We start from the raw sequence: 17,936 nt of genomic DNA on the forward strand, positions 1-17,936 counted from the left end.
TGCCCTGTGCGCCCAGGCTGGCCAGTATATTAAATTTGACCTGGACCAGGCCCAGTAGGAAGGCTGGAGATGCCAAATGTGCAGAGGGCTATAGACTCCATCCACATCGTCCTCAAGGCCCCGGTGAAGAACCCAGGAAGATTCATGAACAGAAAGGGCTTCAACTCGATAAATGTGCAGTTGGTGCATGACCATCAGCTGAATATCATTCACATCTGCATCAGACACTCCGGCAGCATGCATGACAGTTTTATATTGAGGAGTTGTGACGCCTGGAGGTCTCTGAGGAGGAGCCCAGGGTGCAGGGATGGCTGGAAGGACACATTGTGTACTCATTCTGGACTTGGCTGACGATGCTTGTGCGGAGGCCTGAGTCTGAGGTGGAGACCTGCTATAATGAGGCCCACATTGCCACCCGTACAATAGTGGAGCAATGCATAGGGCTCCTCACAATGTGGTCCAGGAGCCTGGACCGCTCTGGTGGGGCCCTGCAATATAGCCCCCTGATACTATCCTGCATTGTAGTAGTGTGCTATACCCTACACAACCTGGCGCAGCAACAAGGAGACCTTTTGGAGGAGGGAGACATGGAGATTGGCCAGCCGGGCATCGCTGGGGAGGAGGCCTCGCAGCAGGAGGAGGAGGAGAATAACCAAGATGAGTAGCAACACCCAGGCACTGGGGAGCTGGTGGCAGCAATGGCCAGGTATGCAAAGGTGGCGAGAGAGGCCCCGATCACCACACGCTTTGGTCACTAAGGGCTTGTGTTGCCGAATGTGGGTTCCGTCCTCCCGATCCCCTACAATCCCCTGCAACATTGTAACACCAGAATGGTACAGCCTGGGTACACTGTGTTAGTGAGTTGCGGAGGTAGGCAGGAGGGTGATGATATCTCGCTATGCACCACTGTGATGATGCCCTGGTGCACACTAATCTGATTCTTACCTGAATGTTAGCACCATGCCTGTTAGCACCTGGGCCCACATCTGGGTGGTGGGTAAGGGAGCACGCAACTCCCATGGGGCAGGTGGGGTTAGGGGAGGAGGTAGTCTCTCATCGGTTCTGGGGATGCCAAGGCAGATGTTGTAAATCGCTGCCAATGCATGCCACCCTCTGTAGTCAGTGAATTAGTTGAGTGCCTTGGTTTTCTCAGTAGCAGTGTATTGCGGGACCTCCCCACTGACATCAATGTGCTTCTGAACAGCGTTGGGGTAAGTACATTCCTATTAAAGACTAATCAGAGACAAATTAGTCACAGGTGTGAAGTGAAATAATGTTTATTGTTGCCAATAAAAGTGCTTTAAAAATAAGTGATAATATAAAAGCATGTGAACGTGAGACTTTAAAGTGCCTAAATATTGTTGCCTTTCATCCTTGCCACCTTAGTGCTGCTACAGCTTCCTACCCTTACATGGCCTGCCCCTATGTCTTGGAGTCTCCCCAGGATGTACATCGAGGGTGGAGGTGGCCAGCTGCCTACCGTGCCCCATGGCCTGTGATGCCCTTGGCGATTGTCCTCTGGAGGACCTGGACCTTTAAGGCCCTGGCCAGTTTCCAGGTGTCCGGGATATATCCATGACACCCTCTTCATCCCGCTGCCCCTGAGATGCCCCTTCAGGAAGGGAGGAGTCAAAAGGTATAGCCACAGCTGCAGTCTGCTGGCTGGAAGGGCCCAGCACGGGCTTGAGCCCTTCCTCCTCCCCCAGTGTTCCTGTGGCCCCTGGGACGGTGCTGTTTCTGCAGTGAGCTCCAGAAGACCTGGCATCACGGGCTCTGCCAGTCCTGGAGGACCACCTACATTCTTGCCAGATGGCCGACCGCTCTGCGATGGCCTTCTGAATTGGGGACTACCTGTCAATGGCAGCAGCAAGTGCCCTCTGAGACTGGGCAATGCTCTGCAGCCTCTCAGCCATGACTCTCTGTGAGTGGGCCATGTTCTCAAAGGCTGCTACCACAGCCCACTGTGTCTCAGTGCTGTTCCACTGGGTCTCCTGCAAGCTCTGCAGCCTCTCAGCCATGGGCCACAGGATCTCAAGAAGCCTGTTCAGTCCCTCGGCTATGGCCTTCTGTGACCCTGCTGTGGCCTTCTGTGACCCTGCTGTGGCCTGCTATGGCCTTCTGTGACTCTGCTGTGGCCTGCTATGGCCTTCTGTGACTCTGCCATCGCTTAGACCTTGCCACTCATGGTGAGGAATTCCTGTCCCAGGCTTTCCACTGCAGACCACAAGGGTCCTTTCCTGCAACACAGGACACAAGATTAAGGGCAAGAGAGGGAAAGGAATCTGGGCTGCATGCAACTTACTTGAGATATCTCCAATGAGTGGAGGATTGGCAGGTGCTCACTTCTATGCTTCAGCCCGACCATGCTGTCGCTAATGGTCCACATCCCGTCCTCTCCCTCAAGCTCCAGTGCCCGCTTCTCCAAGGGGGTGAGGACCCGGATCTCAGGCACACTACCCCCTGTCTTCACCCTCTCCCAACAAATATGGGCATTCTTCACCTGTGGGGACAGAAGGAGCCATGTAAAATCTGATGGCACAAGTCTTGCAGGATATCGGGGGTGGCCCTCAGAGGGCAAGGGTTGTGATATACCTGTGGGGGGGAGAAGAAGGGAGATGCCTGGGGTCAGGGGCTGAAAGCATGAAGGGTACTGGGGGTAGAGAGTTATTTATGGGGAAGATGTTAGGTGAGGTTAATCACTCACCCTTGTGCCTGAATGCGACACTTCTTCCTGGTTCTCCTGGCCAGAGACCTGGCACTAACGCATGCTGCTGCTGCCTCCCAGACCATGTTTCCATCCCTTGCTCTGGGATGGTGTCCTGCTGGCGGGACGAGGGTGTCCCGCCTTGCCTCCATCGACTCCAGCAATTTGGCAAGATCAGCATCAGAAAATCGGGAGCCCTCTTCCTGGAGGCCACTTCTTCCAGCACTGCCTGTCTGTCTGTCCATCCTTGGGGTTTTTATGGAGCTCTTCCTTGCTAGGGCAGATCAACTGCAGACAGTCTGAGCGAGTCACATGCCCATTCCAGCAGGATGAAAGCACTTTGCCTTGTTAACCATGGAGGGGAAGCCAAGTCAGCACTTGCTGATGCAGGGGGGGAGGTGGGATTTGTGCCTATGTGATAACTGGGGGCAGGGGAGAGGGAAGGACTTGTAAGTCAATCAACAGGGCCAGAGGGGAGTATGAGAGGGTCATGTGCCAGGGGATCCTTGGGGGGGAGCGTAAGGGGGTCAGTAATGTTGGATAAGGGTCCCCCTGTCCGTTGTGGGGAGGGGGAGACTGTATCTGGCCTGGGGGGGATGGGGGGGGAGGGTTCAGTTTTTTCTGCTTTTCCTGAGCATGGACGGTTTATGATTCCAATCTGAGCTGCTGTCTGTCTGGTGAATTAAGCCCCACCCACTGTCTGTCATGGCTACAAATGGTCTCGCCCATATTTTCAATGACTGAGTGCATATGATTGGGAGTGAAAACTCCCCGAAAAGTGGATGAGGAACTCTCCCTTTTTCAAGTCAGCTGAACACTTAGAAAAAAATCTTGTAAAATTCCACTCGGTGTCTCTACTTGCTTCCACCGTCTTCCGTTGGGAAAAGGATACAAAAGTCTAAGATTATGCACCAGAAAACTCAAGAACAGCTTCTTCCCTGGTCCCATCAGACTTTTGAATATACCTGCCGTATATTAAGCTGATCTTTCTCTATACTCTAGTTATGACTGCAACACTACATTCTGCACCCTCACCTGTCTGTCTTCCCTGTGTACTCTATGAATGGTATGCTTTGTCCGACTCGCGTGCGAGAAACAATACTTTTCACTGTGCATCTGACAACAATAAATCCAATCAAATCAAACCAAAAGGCTTGAATGTGTTTTACAGAATGGCTTGAATGTTCAGGAATATAATGATAGGGATGAGTTAAACTATTTAAGTGAGTCCTATTGTTCCAAACTAATTTTCAAACGTATAATAGTAGGACCTGGGAAAGCAGGAGGATAGAAAAGCTTGTTTGACTCAGTTCAAACCAAGGTCTTCCAAGGTCCCAGCTTGACCAGTCAATTAACTGTTGGAAGCTCGATGGACCGCGATATTGGAGTATCCATTTTGATGTTGATGCTGGATGGTCATTCCCCTTCTGATTATCAAAGCAAAATTGGACAATTAACTTACAAAAGAAAATGTTTGGAATACAGATACCTCAGGAATGCCGGGAGGCACTATTTGATGTTGAATTTTACATAGATTTTTGTATTCATATTTACATTAATATCAAAAGGAGTATGTTTGCCGTCAGCAAATATAGCCAAAAAGTTATTCGCTTCACGTGTGACAGAGGATCTGTAATGAACAAATGGCAAAGTTATGAGTTACACAGAATTCTATCTGCCAGAATGGGTTAGCACTGCTGCTTCACAGTGCTAGGGACCTAGGTTCAATTCTCACCTTGTGTCACTGTCTGTGTGAAGTTTGCATTTTCTCTGGATAGGCTACTCTGGTTTCCTCCTGCAGTCCAAAGATGTGTGGGTTAGGTTGATTCGCCATGCTAAATTGTCCCTTAGTGGGATCTAACAGGGTAAATGAATGGAGTTATGGGGATAGGGCCTAGGTGGGATTGTTGTCAGTGCAGTCTCAATGGGCTGAATGGCCTCCTTTCGCGCTACAGGATTCTATCATTCTGTTCAAACAATGTATGATTCTCATATTGCTTTGCTAAAACTTAATTTCTCTGATTTTTTAAAAGTTATTTTATTAGAGTCACAAGTAGGCTTACATTAACAATGCAATGAAGTTGTGTGAAAATCCCTTAGTCGCTCCATTCCAGCGCCTGTTCGGTTACACAGAGGGAGAATTTAGCACGGCCAGTGCACCTAACCAGTGCATCTTTTAGACCATGGGAGGAAACCAGAGCACCCGGAGAAAAAGTGGTATTTCCTACACGGAACTGATTGCTGTGAATCCACTCCATGATTAACAAGGGCAATGCTTCTGGTGACTCACTCAGTTTTTATGGTTGGAGATTCCAAGATATTTCCCAGGTTTGGGGTTTGACGTTTTGTACAAACTTAGTGACTTTGATGACAATGATGTTGACAGGACAGTCATAGACAGTGAGATTCGGTATGACTTGATTGTTATAATGCACCAGATGGATAGTGCCAGCAGGCTTTTTTTTGTAGCATGGATGCGACAGAGAACTTAGCGCCAGTTTTTTCAGCTGCAGTTGCTGATTATGAGAATGAATACAAGCTGTTTTAGATTTTGTTAACTCTCAGCAGCTTACTATGCATGTAGTCCAAATTGGAATGTGACCTTCCCCAGATAAAATAAGTCTCCCACTAAGTTGAGGAAATGTCTCTCAATTGCTTATTTCTGATACATAATGTCCCTCTTTTTGCAAATGTCTGGGAGACACAAAACAGATCGGATCTGAATCAATGAAATAGGAACTGACAATAGCATTATATAGTCAGATTCTATTGATTTGTATACTTAAGGTATGAGGCAGTCTAATGCTGCCGTTGGCACAGTGCTGTAAAATAGAAACACTAAGTTAAGTTTATTTATTAGTGTCACAAGTAAGCTTACTTTAACACTGCAGTGAAGTGACTATGAAAATCCCCTAGTCGCCATACTCCGGCGCCTGTTCGGGTACACTGAGAGAGATTTTAGCATGGCCAATGCATCTAACCAGCATGTCTTTCGGACTGTGGGAGGAAACCAGAGCATCCGGAGGAAACCCACGCAGATATAGGGAGAAAGTGCAAACTCACACAGGCAGTGACCCGAGGCTGGAATTGAACCCAGCTCCCTGCCCTGTGAGGCAGCAGTGAAACCGGTGTGCCATATGCCGCCCTCCATTCAGGAAGACCAACATTATTTCAAGAATTGACCTGACAAACACTCAGTATGTACTCATACCTACATATACGGGCATGTGCTCAAGTGTTCACATCGACACTCGCATTTGTGCATCTACATTCACACTGTATACTCACTCAAGCGCCTTTCGACTAAATGTATCTCATTTGCTTTCTCTTTTTTTTGTTGTAGGGAGAATATTTTAGTGCTGGATGTATTCTTTGAAGCATTGAACTATGAAACTATTGAACAGAAGAAAGCGTATGAAGTAGCCGGCTTACTTGGTAAGTGATTGGATTTAATGAGCTGCACTGAGTGTCCATTAGTGCTTCCTTACAAGGTGCAATTTGCCTTTCTTAGCCAGCGAAGGCCAACTTGCCTACCTCTAGCGAGCTATGAATGCAATCCCTCTATGGACTATCACTCATTTTCTGCAGTGTTAGAGCAATTTCGGATGCTCTAATTTTGAAAGTAACAACAACACTTAAAGTGTAGAACGTAAACATCTGCGGAGGAGAAGCGAAGAGACTTGATTGATCTTTTCACCAGCAAAAATCCATATTGGTGTACTTTTCTTTTTTGAAGATGTCATAAGCAATTTAGCATTGTGTCTCAATATGACTCAGGGCTACATCTGACACAAAATAAATATTACATGGTAGTGTGTTTTCTCACAGTTTATAATGAATAACATTTTTCAAGATAGGGCCTTTGGGTGAAAGCTGTTACTGCCTAACTTTCTCTTAAAATGCTTCTCTTCACTGAGTTTCCTGCTCATTTTGTTTGAGTCTCCCTCCAAATTGCTCGCCGCCTTCCCATTGACAAAATTCGCATGTCTCGAAATGAAATCCGACAGCAAGTTTCCTGTGTTTCCATTAGAGTCATGGAGGTTTACAGCATGGAAACAGGCCCTTCAGCCCAACTTGTCCATTGCCACCCTTTTTTTTAAAACCCCGAAGCTAATCCCAATTGCCCGCATTTGGCCCAAATCCCTCTAAAGCCATTGTACCCATGTAACTATCTAAATGCTTTTTAAATGATAAAATTGTATCCGCCTCTACTACTACCTCTGGCAGCTTGTTCCAGACACTCACCACCCTGTGTGTGAAAAAATTGCTCCACTGGTCACTTTTGTATCTCTCCCCTCTTACCTTAAACCTATGCCCTCTAGTTTTAGATTCCCCTACCATTGGGAAAAGATATTGACTATGTACTTTGTCTATGCCCCTCATTATTTTATAGACCTCTATAAGGTCACCCCTCAGCTTCCTACGCGCCAGAGAAAAAAGACCCAGTCCATTGAGCCCCTCCTTATAACTCAATCCATCAAGTCCCGGTAGCATCCTAGTAAATCTTTTCTGCATTCTTTCTAGTTTAATAATGTCCTTTCTCTAATAGGATGACCAGAATTGCACGCAGTATTCCAAGTGTTGCATTGTTAATGTGCTCTTTGCTATATTGGACTGGGATCAATAAAGTAAAGCCAGACTTGGATGATACCGACCAAAGATGATTGACACAGCAATGATGGGGATTGGGACCACATATTCCTGCACCTGCCATTTTTTTTAAGTCTTTTATTTTATTCATTCGTGGGACATGGGCTTCATTGGCTGGGCCAGCATTTATTACCCATTCCTAGTTGCCCTTGAAACTGAGTGGCTTGCCAGGCCTTTTCAGAGGGCACTTGAGAGTCAACCACATTGCTGTGGCTCTGGAATCACATGTAGGCCAGAACAAGTAAAGACGGCAGATTTCCTTCCCCAAAAGTGAACCAGGTGGTTTTTTTTTCCCAACAATTGTTTTATAGTCATCAGTAAATTCTCAGTTCCAGATTTTTTAAATTGAATTCTAATTCCACCATCTGCCATGGCAGGGTTCAAACCCAAGTCCCCCAGAATATGAGCTGAGTTTCTGGATTAATAGTCAAGCGATAACACTATGGGGCCATTGTCTCCCCATTTTTTTCAACCATTCTGCCTACACAACATGAGCTTTCTCCTCACTACCTCTCACAGGATTAGACCAGTGCCAGACTTTCAATTCCTCTGATCCACTATCCAGAGTCAGGAAGAGCAGGTATCTCATTCCCTCTGGGCACACTCTTGACAGTCAACATTACTGAGACAGGGAGCACCACGTGATAGAGTGAACAAGGTCCAAGACTGGTTGAGTTTATTCAACATTTTCTATTTTTGTTTAGGATTCAAGTACTATTTATTGCTCGAAACATTGCATCATGTAGAAGCCTTCTGACAAGGTGTTACATTGAGACTGACTCCACCTCCATATTCAGGTTGTTAAAGGTTCTCTGATACAATTTGAAGGTGATGTGAGAAGCAAGTTTTTTACACAGAGGGTGATAGGTGCCTGGAATGCGCTGCCAGAGGAGGGGGTAGAAGCAGATACACTAGCAATGTTTAAGAAGCATCTTGACAGATACATGAGTAGGCAGGGAATAGAGGGATACGAACCGCATAAAGGCAAAAGGTCTTCAGTTTAGAAAGGTGCCCTGTGTCACCACAGGCTTGGTGGGCCAAAGGGCCTGTCTCTGTGCTGTACTGTTCTTTGTTCTTTGAGGCTATGAAGTTCTTCTAGTGTTCTGGCCAATGTCCAATCTTTAATCGCAGTCATCAAAAGAGATGAACTCATTATTTGTCTTTTACGCTGTTTGTGGGGCCTTGCTATGTGTAAATTGGCGGCTACAAGATTTGCCTGTATAACAATGGTGACAACACTTCAAAAATACTCAACTTGTTCTCAATCACTTTGAGACAACTGGAAGATGTGAAAGGCCCAACATAAGTTACATAGAAACTAGAAGTAAGAGTAGGCCATCTGGCCCTTCAAGCTGCTCCGCCATACATTTTGATCATGGCTGATCATCAAATCCAACATCCTGATCCCTCCTTTGCCCCCTTATCCCTTGATCCCTTTTGCCTCAAGAGCTATAGGTTTGAACTAAAACAGAAAATGCTGGAAAATCCCAGCAGGTCTGACAGTACCTGTGGAGAGAGAAGACAGCACAATATAGAGGCAGAGCAAATTTATCACCAATGAGGACGGGATTTAAACCCATGTGTGCAAAGCACAATAGATTGGCAGCCCATTGAGCTCTGACCAAGAGTCATCCAGACTCAAAACATTGGCTCTATTCTTTCTCCACAGGTGGTGTTGGGCCTGCTAAGATTTTCCAGCATTTTCTCTTCTTGTTTTAGATTCCAACATCCACAATGTTTTGCGTTGATGATAGGTTTCAGCTGTTTCTTTAAAGCTATTGGTTAGACACTGCATTGAGGTCTTAACTGCTCTTCTGAAGGTGAAAGTTTGTTGTAGCACCTTAGCACAATAAGTAAGGTATCAGAAACAATCTTATCTATGTACACCTAAACCCAAACAGTACAGTCAGAGCAAATTCAAACAGTTTTCGACAAGTTTTTGATTTATTATTGTCACATGTATTAGTATACAGTGAAATGTGTTGTTTCTTGCGCGCTGTACAGACAAAGCATACCGTTTATAGAGAAGGAACGGAGACAGTGCAGAATGTAGTGTTGCAGTCACCTTGAGTCAGTTGGGACGTGAGCTCAGACTTGTGTATCTTTTCCCTGATGGAAGAAGATGGAAGAGAGTATGTCTAGGGTACGTGGGGTCCTTGATTATGCTAGCTGTTTTTTCGAGGCAGTGGGAAGTGTAGACAGCGTCAATGGATGGGAAGCTGGTTTGTATGATGGACTGGGCTTCATTCACGATCCTTTGTAGTTTCTTGTGGTCTTGGGCAGACCAAGCTGTGATATAACCAGAAATAATGCTTTCCATGGTGCATCTGTAGAAGTTGGTGAGAGTTGTAGCGGACATGCCAAACTTCCTTAGCCTCCTGAGAAAGCAGAGGCATTGGTGGGCCTTCTTAACTATAGAGCCATGGGGGGACCAGGACAGAAGTCACAAGTTGTCGGAGAACAAACATAAATGGCTTAGTTTGTCTCAAAGGCTGATGTAATTTTACAGCTCAAGTGTATCTAGGAAAATTGTTTCTTACTGATTCAAGGTCATCTGCTCTGAATTATCCTTGTTTTAAAGCTCTTCAATCCTTGAAACATTGAATGAATATCATTTGTAGAGGGCAGGACAAATGCTGCTTGCCTCAAGAAGATTTGATTTTGCCAAGTTGTTTGAAATTTCTTCCAGTTATATGATAATCACCCTCCAACAAATAAAACAATTGTTGATTCTGTGTTGCTTAGACGTGTTTTTCTCTCTGCCAATGTTGAACTGACCTTTAGTTCGCTTCATATCAGAAAGAACAGAGCTGTCAAGGATCTGTCACTCATATTGCTGCCGTCTCATCCTCCAGGTTCAGGTGTCAGCTGAGATGCTTTTTATTTCCTTCTTGACACAAGAGGAATTCTAATTCCCCTGAGATAGACCACGGCTGTCCTTAAGGGGTGTCTGCGCAGACTTTAATATGGCATGAGAGCCCTAATGTTTCAATAACGGGAAAAATAAAGTGGAGCTGCTCCAGTACACAGGCTTGTCTAACCCTGTAATTTCAACCCAATGGGCCGAATGGTCTCCTTGTTCACTGTAGGAATTCCACGATTAACTGAGTAACATTTCGACATTGAAGATGGGGGTGTCCTCCTGTGGCAACCGCAGCAAAAAACAGGCAGAAGCCACAGTCTGAGAGTGAAGAGTATCCAACTGTAGAAGAATAACCACAAGCTGTGTGAAATGAGAACAACCAACCGAAACCTTTCAGATGCTCGGGTGCTCAGCACTTGCCTGGAAAAGAAGAAGACATTCTCTGGCATCCAGGAAAATGCAGCACGTCTGCTCTTCACCCACACAGTTCTTTGTGGGGCCCACCGAGGATAGCATAAAGCTAAGTCGGAAAGTCAATAATTCCATTTCAGGCTCTCTTTAACAAATCCTTTTACTGTGCTGAAGTCGTAAGGAGCACTTGACTTGCAGGTTAAAAAGGATGGCAATTGTACAATGCCCACCTCTGTCACAGGGGAGCTGGTTACTCAGTGAGGTCAGCAGTGCCACTGGTGGGATTATGAAAACTCAGAGCTCAGGTATTTTGTCATTTGACAGTTCCTTAGCTGACATATCTTCAAATAGCTTTTGAAACACCGGCTAATTTAAACACCAATCTTTTATTTAATCATTGAAAACAGACACATATCTCAATCATGCAGGATTAGTTGTCATGTTGTTCATTCATGTGAATAATTACGGACATAATTGCGCCTTGCTCAGTTGTCAGTTTATTTGGTATTGCCTCCATTTTACGATACACAAGTGAAATTGAGCTTGTCGCACTAGATTACAAGCTTATCCCAACTTATTTGAGGGTCATATTCTGATTTTGCTTCGATTATGATTGCCATCACCCTCTTGTTCTCTTATCAGCAAGACTCAAAATATATTTTGGCATTAAAAAAATGCCTAAATTGCACACCTTTGACAAAAGTAAAAAAAGGGAACATGGAAATTATGTGTATTATGTAACTTTCTAATTTAATTTACTTAGTTAACCTTGCTGACATTATTAACCTTCTTGTTTATTTGTTACGGATTGTGGGTGTTGCTGGAAAGGCCAGTATTTCTTATCCATTCTGAATTGTGTCTGGCATGGTGCTGGGGAGCCACCTTCTTGAACTGCTGCTTTCGTGTGATGTAGACACATCCACAGTGCTGCTAGGAAGCTGCTTCCTGGGTTGTGATCCAGCGACAGTTTCAAGTCAAAATGGTCTGTGGCTTAGAGGGGAATTTGCAGGAGACAATGTTCCCATGCATCTTCCGCTCTAGGCGGTAGAGATCATGGGTTTGGGAGGTGCTGCCAAAGAAGCCTTGATGAGTTGCTGCAGCGCATCTTGTAGATCGTACACATTGCTGCCACTATGCATCAGTGCTGGAGGGAGTGAATGTTTGAGATGATGGTTCAAGCAGGCTACTTTGTCCTGGAGGGTGTCAATCTTCTTGAGTGTCATTGGAGCTTCTGCCGTGTAGATAATGGGCTTTGGGGATTCAGGAGGTGAATTACCCCCCACAGAATACCCAGTGTCTCATCTGCTCTTGTAGCCTCAGTATTTATATGAATGATCCAGTTCATTTTCTGCTCAATGGCAGCCCCTGCATGTATATGATGGGGTATTCAGCAATGGTAATGCATTTGAATGTCACGGGGAGATGGTTAGACTCTCTCTTGTTGGAGCTGGACATTGTCTTGCTGTTGTGTGGCTCAAATGTTACCAATTCTCGCTGCTTATGGACATGACTGCTTGAATATATGAGGAGGTGTGAATGGTGCTGAACATTGTCCAATAATCAGCAAACACCCACGTTTCAGATCTAATGATGAAGGGATGTTTATTGATGAAGCAGCTGAAGATGCTTGGGCCTCGGACACAACCTTGAAGAACTCCTTGAGTGATGTTGTGGGGCTGAGATGATTGACTTCCAGCATTTTCCTTGGTGCCGGATAGGACTGAAAATAGTGGAGAATTTTTCCCCTGATACCCTGAATCGCACATGTTCCTTTATTCTGTATCAGCCAATTGCTGCCTTGATATCAAGGGCAGTCGCTCACATCAGTTCAGCTCTTTTGTCCATGGTTGAACCAAGCCTGTAATGAGGTTGGGAATTGAGTGGCCCTGGCGGAAAACTGAGCAAGAGTCAGCAAGTTATGGCTGAGTAAATAGCACTGATGATGACACTTTCCATCATTTCTCTGTTGATCTACCGATGGCAGGGTAATTGGTCAGGTTGGATTTGCCCTGCTTCTCGTTCATTGGACATAACTGGGCAATTGTCAGGATGATGACACTATTGTAGCTGTCCTGGAACAGCTTGGCATGGGTCTGGAGCACAAGCCTGCGGCACTATGGCTGGAATGTTGTCAGGGTCCATAATCTTTGCAGCATCCAGTACATTCAAATGTTTCTTAATATCACATGAAGTGAATTCAATTGCCTGATGGTGACCTCAAGAGAAGGCATATCTGGCTCAATCAAATGCTTCAGCCTTGTCTTTTGCATGAATTTGCTGGGCTTCCCCAACATTAACGATGGGAATATTTATGAAACCTTCTCCTCCAGTTAGTTGTTTAATTTTTTTTATTCATTCATGGGACATGGGCATCGCTGGCTGGCCAGCATTTATTGCCCATCCCTAGTTGCCCAAGGGCAGTTGAGAGTCAATCACATTGCTGTGGCTCTGGAGTCACATGTAGGCCAAGTAAGGACGGCAGATTTCCTTCCCTAAAAGACATTAGTGAACCAGATGTGTTTTTCTGACAATGGTTTCATGGTAGTCAGTAGATTCTTAATTCCAGATTTTTTTTTATTGAATTCAAATTCCACCATCTGCCGTGGTGGGATTCGAAACCGAGTCCCCAGAACAATAACTGAGTTTCTGGATTAATAGCCTAGCAATAATACCATTATGCCGTCTCCTCCTCCACCACCATTCTGGCAGAGCGGACTTTGAATTTGCCAGTGAAGGTTCAGTGCAGTTCACAAGTTATAAAGGTCGTTCATGACTTCAGGCCATAACAGAAAGCATCAGTATCTGTGCCAATATCCATCTGTGTTTGGTGCATCACTGTTAGTTGCCAGGGGGATATTTTGTTTCTCCGCACTGGTTCACTGCTCTTCAGCATCTTTGTTGCAAGTAACATAATTTAATAGTAATGTTGACAGAAAACAAGAAATGTTTTGCAAAGAGTGAGCACTGAATGATTTTATTCAACTAAAATCTTCTCTATTAATTTTTTTTATTACCTTAATTTTTCACCGTTCCTCTCGCAAAAGCACAGCAGACTGAAACTGGCGAAGATGCCACTCTTTTTGTACTATCGGCTCTTCACTCACATTGCCACTTCTACTGAGCCTGGAGTTGGTAACTATTCAAATATAAAGAGTACCAAATCTGAACCTAGTCCTCCCTCATATTAAATGTGGGCACAGTAATAAGTCTCACAACACCAGGTTAAATTCCAACAGGTTGTTTTGGAAACATGAGCTTTCGGAGCGTTGCTCCTTCCGCCCACTCACCTGAGGAAGGAGCAGCGCTCCGAAAGCTTGTGATTCCAAATAAACCTGTTGGACTTTAACCTGGTGTTGTGAGACTTCTTACTGTGCCCACCCCAGTCTAATGCCAGCATCTGCGCATCACATTAAATTTGTACTTAGGAACTTTCCAGATGGGGTCATTGGGCATCGCTCGATAATAGGGATCCTGAATTATTTCCCTTTCCACAGCCTAGGAACTCTGATGAGTGATTTAGCTCCCACTGCACCAGGAATGGAATGGGAATATTTTGGATGGTTCAGGATGTTGGTGGGCAAAGTAGTTAGCCATTATTGCATTAAGGAGGTTAGTATTAAAATATTTGTCACCATTTAGGACTGAGATGAGGAGAAATTTCTTCACACGGAAGGTAGTGAATTCTCTCTCACTGAAGGCTGTGGAGGCAAGGTCACTGAATATATTTAAGAAGGAAATAGATTCCTAGACTCTAAATTGTCAAGAGGTATGGAGAGAGTGCGGGAGTATGGCAATGAGATCGAGAATCAGCCCAGATCATATTTAATGGCGGAGCTGGCTCAAAGGGCCAAATGGCCCCCTCCTGCTCGTATTTTCTATGTTTCTGTGCCTAAATAGGAACTGCAACCTCTCCTCTGCCATTCGCCGTTTTGCTGACAGTGTTTTCTCCTTTGCAGGTGACATTGGTGGCCAGATGGGCCTGTTTATTGGTGCTAGCATTTTAACAATATTAGAGCTCTTTGATTACTTGTATGAGGTAAGATTCTTATGATATATTTTGGCACAGTTTGTTTAAAGTCAAGCCCTATCACACAGAATAGTCTTTCTGGAACTGTTGTGTGCCTCCCTACTCTGCCTCCAGATATCATGTTGTGCTTTCTACATGGTCAAGCACTTATAAAACATGCATTAGTCATCTTGTGGGGAGGTTTCCTCTGCTATTTATAATGAAAGCATAAACTTAAGAATAAATAATAAGTCTACAATTGTATTACAAAGAGGAAGCAAAAGACATCCACATTGTTAATTGCTAGTTATTGGGAATTGCATTAAAATAATGAACTGGGAGAATTAGCTTCGAAATTATAGTTTATTAACGTATGAATTCTTAATGCATTATATATGGCCTCACTTTGCTGGCTGAACAGAGCCATTATATCACTGAAAATAAAACAATACATGTTAGCATTGCACAGTCTAATTTCAAAGTGATGGTTATTTGAAACCTATTAATGAAAAGGGGAGCTTTACCTCAGAATTATAAGTTCATAAATTCACAAGGTATAGGAGAAGAATCAGGCCATTCAGCTCATCGGGTCTATTTGATTATGGCTGATATGTGCCTCGTCCCCATTTTCCTGCCTTTTCCCCATAACCTTTCAACCCATTACCAATTAAAAATCTACCTAAAATTTACTCACAGTCCCAGCATCCACCACACTTTGGGATAGCGAATTCCACAGATTCACAACCCTTTGGGAAAAGTAGTTTCTCCTCAACTCTGTTTTAAATTTGCTACCCCTTATCCTATGACTATGACCTCTCATCCTAGAATGCCCCACAAGAGGAAGCATCCGCTCCACTTCTACTTTATCCATATCTTTTATCACCTTGTATACCTCAAATTCCAGACAGTGTAGGCCTAAACTGTTCAATAAAAAACAGAGGGTAGGATTTTCATAAACCCTACAGAAGAGAAAGAGGCCATTCGGCCCATCAAGTCTGCACTGACCACAATCCCACCCAGGCCCTAGCCCCATATCCGTACATATTTTACCCACTAATCCTCTAACTATGCATCTACGGTCAATTTAGCTTGGCCAATCAACCTAACCTGCACATCTTTGGACTGTGGGAGGAAACTGGAGCACCCAGAGGAAACCCACACAGACGTGAGGAGAATGTGCAAACTCCACACAGGCAGTGACCCAAGCTGAGAATCGAACCCAGGTCCCTGGAGCTGTGAAGCAGCAGTGCTAACCACTGAGCTACTGTGCCACCCACGGTAATTTTCTGGCCGCGCTCTTCCAAGTAGACCTTGGGAAAATCCTGCCCAAGGTTTACTATCTGTCAAACCACAATCCCCCATCCCTGCTTGCTACTACTATACCCATGGAGGGCAGGATGGGAAAATTCCCCCTTGAAAGTATTGGAAAAACTCAGCAGATTGGCAGCACCTGTGGAGAGAGAAACAGAGATGACGTTTTGAATCAAATCTAACTCTTCACCTCAGAATCCCTGCCTTAGAGAACCAAGGTGATGGAGTCTCTTTCGTACTGCCCCACTCTGAACATTCTCAATGGCAGCTACCCTTTCAGTACTTCAATTCTAATCAAAAAAGCCAATTCAAATTAAGTCCAATCATGGTCCCCACATGAGGAACAAGCAAGATCCAAGCCGACAAGACATAGCATCCATCTTGGGCTGGATCCCAGGCTTGACCTGGTGCTTCATCTTACCCCAAACGCGGAAATGATTTTGAAAAATCCTCAGTTTAACCTCATTGGCCACCCTGATCTTTTTTGTTACCTTTTGGTACTTTATTCTCAATTATAAATCCAATTTGGTCCAATCAGAATCCCCACAAGAAAGATAAAACAGATCCAAGCTGACCAGACAGGGCATACATCCCATCGTGGGCTCGATCAAACAAGATCCAAGCTGAGGCATTGTACCACCACCGCCCCCCAACACACTCTCCCCGCGCCCACCCACCCCCGCCCACCCACCGCCCCGCCCTGATCTGATCTTTCATCTTAACCCAAAGGCTGAAATGGCTTTGAAAAATTGCATCAGGTAAAGCCTCAGTTTAACCTCATTGGCCACTCTGATCCTTTACTCTACCCTAGTTCAGGCAAACCACAATTGCAGGTGTCAGCACACCCTCAGTGCAATAGGCTAGCTTCATCCCCTGCCTGATCTTGGTTTCACTTCTGCCAAGTAGGTGTTCATAGAATCATAGAATTCCTACAATACAGAAGGTAGCCATTTGGCCCATCGAGTTTGTACCAATCGCAATCTCACCCAGGCTCTATTCTCGTAACCCCGCACATTTACCCTGCTAATCCAAAGAACAACAAAAAACAAAGAACAGTTCAGCACAGGAACAGGCCCTTCGGCCCTCCAAGCCTGCGCCGATCACATTTACATATCGAAATCAATCACTTGTGTTCCCTCTATTCCCCATTTGTTCATATGCCTATCAAATAAGTCTTAAATGTGGCTCACATAACTGCCTCAACCACCTCACTTGGCAATGCGTTCCAGGACCCCACCATCCTGTGTGTAAAAAAAACTTCCCCCACACATCTCCACTGAACCTTTCCCCTCTCACCTTGAACTTGTGCCCCCTTGTAATTGTCATTTCTGTCCTGGGAAAAAACTTCCAACTGTTCACCCTATCTATACCCTTCATAATCTTATAAACTTTTATCAGGTCATCCTCAGCCTCTGTCTTTCTAGGGAGAACAGTCCCAGTTTATTCAATCTCTCCTCATTGCTAATACCTTCCATGCCAGGCAACATCCTGGTAAACCTTTTCTGCACTCTCTCCAAAGCCTCCGTGTTCTTCTGGTAGTGTGGTGACCAGAATTGGACACAGTATTCCAAATGTGGCCTCACCAACATTTTATACAAGTGCAACATAATTTGCCAACTTTTCTACTCGATGTCCCATCCAATGAAGGCAAGCATGCCATATGCTATTTTCACTAGTTTTTCCACCTATGCTGCCATTTTTAAGAACCTGTGGACTCCGATCTCCCAGATCTCTCTGTGTGTCTATGCTCCTGATTGTTCTGCCATTTACTTTATAGATCGCATGTGAATTGGATCTACCAAAATGTATCACTTTGCGTTTGTCTGGGTTAAATTCCATCTGCCATTTCTCCACCCAATTTTCCAGCCTATCTAATCCTACTGTATTCTCCAACAATCTTCACCACCCGCAACTCTGCCAATCTTAGTATCATCCACAAACTTGCTAATCAAACCAGCTACATTTTCTTCCAAGTCATTTATATATATTAC

General features: G+C 44.8%; 1 protein-coding gene across 3 annotated transcripts in view; it reads left to right on the forward strand.

Annotated features, from left to right (window-relative positions):
- Window positions 1–17,936, forward strand: part of LOC145359042 (acid-sensing ion channel 2-like) — a 1,204,124-nt gene that overhangs the window by 1,159,786 nt on the left and 26,402 nt on the right. For 2 of the 3 annotated variants that reach the window (XM_080213397.1, XM_080213396.1), the window contains 2 exons: window positions 6,048–6,139; window positions 14,585–14,664. In XM_080213397.1, coding sequence (XP_080069523.1) covers window positions 6,048–6,139; window positions 14,585–14,664 — 172 coding nt within the window. Of the gene's footprint in view, window positions 1–6,047; window positions 6,140–10,443; window positions 13,793–14,584; window positions 14,665–17,936 lie in introns of those variants that run through there. The other variant, XM_080213398.1, reaches the window with a different exon arrangement.

The sequence above is a fragment of the Carcharhinus amblyrhynchos genome, chromosome 27 (assembly GCF_965287045.1).
Source record: "Carcharhinus amblyrhynchos chromosome 27, sCarAmb.v2.hapA, whole genome shotgun sequence".
NCBI classification, from domain to species: domain Eukaryota; kingdom Metazoa; phylum Chordata; class Chondrichthyes; order Carcharhiniformes; family Carcharhinidae; genus Carcharhinus; species Carcharhinus amblyrhynchos.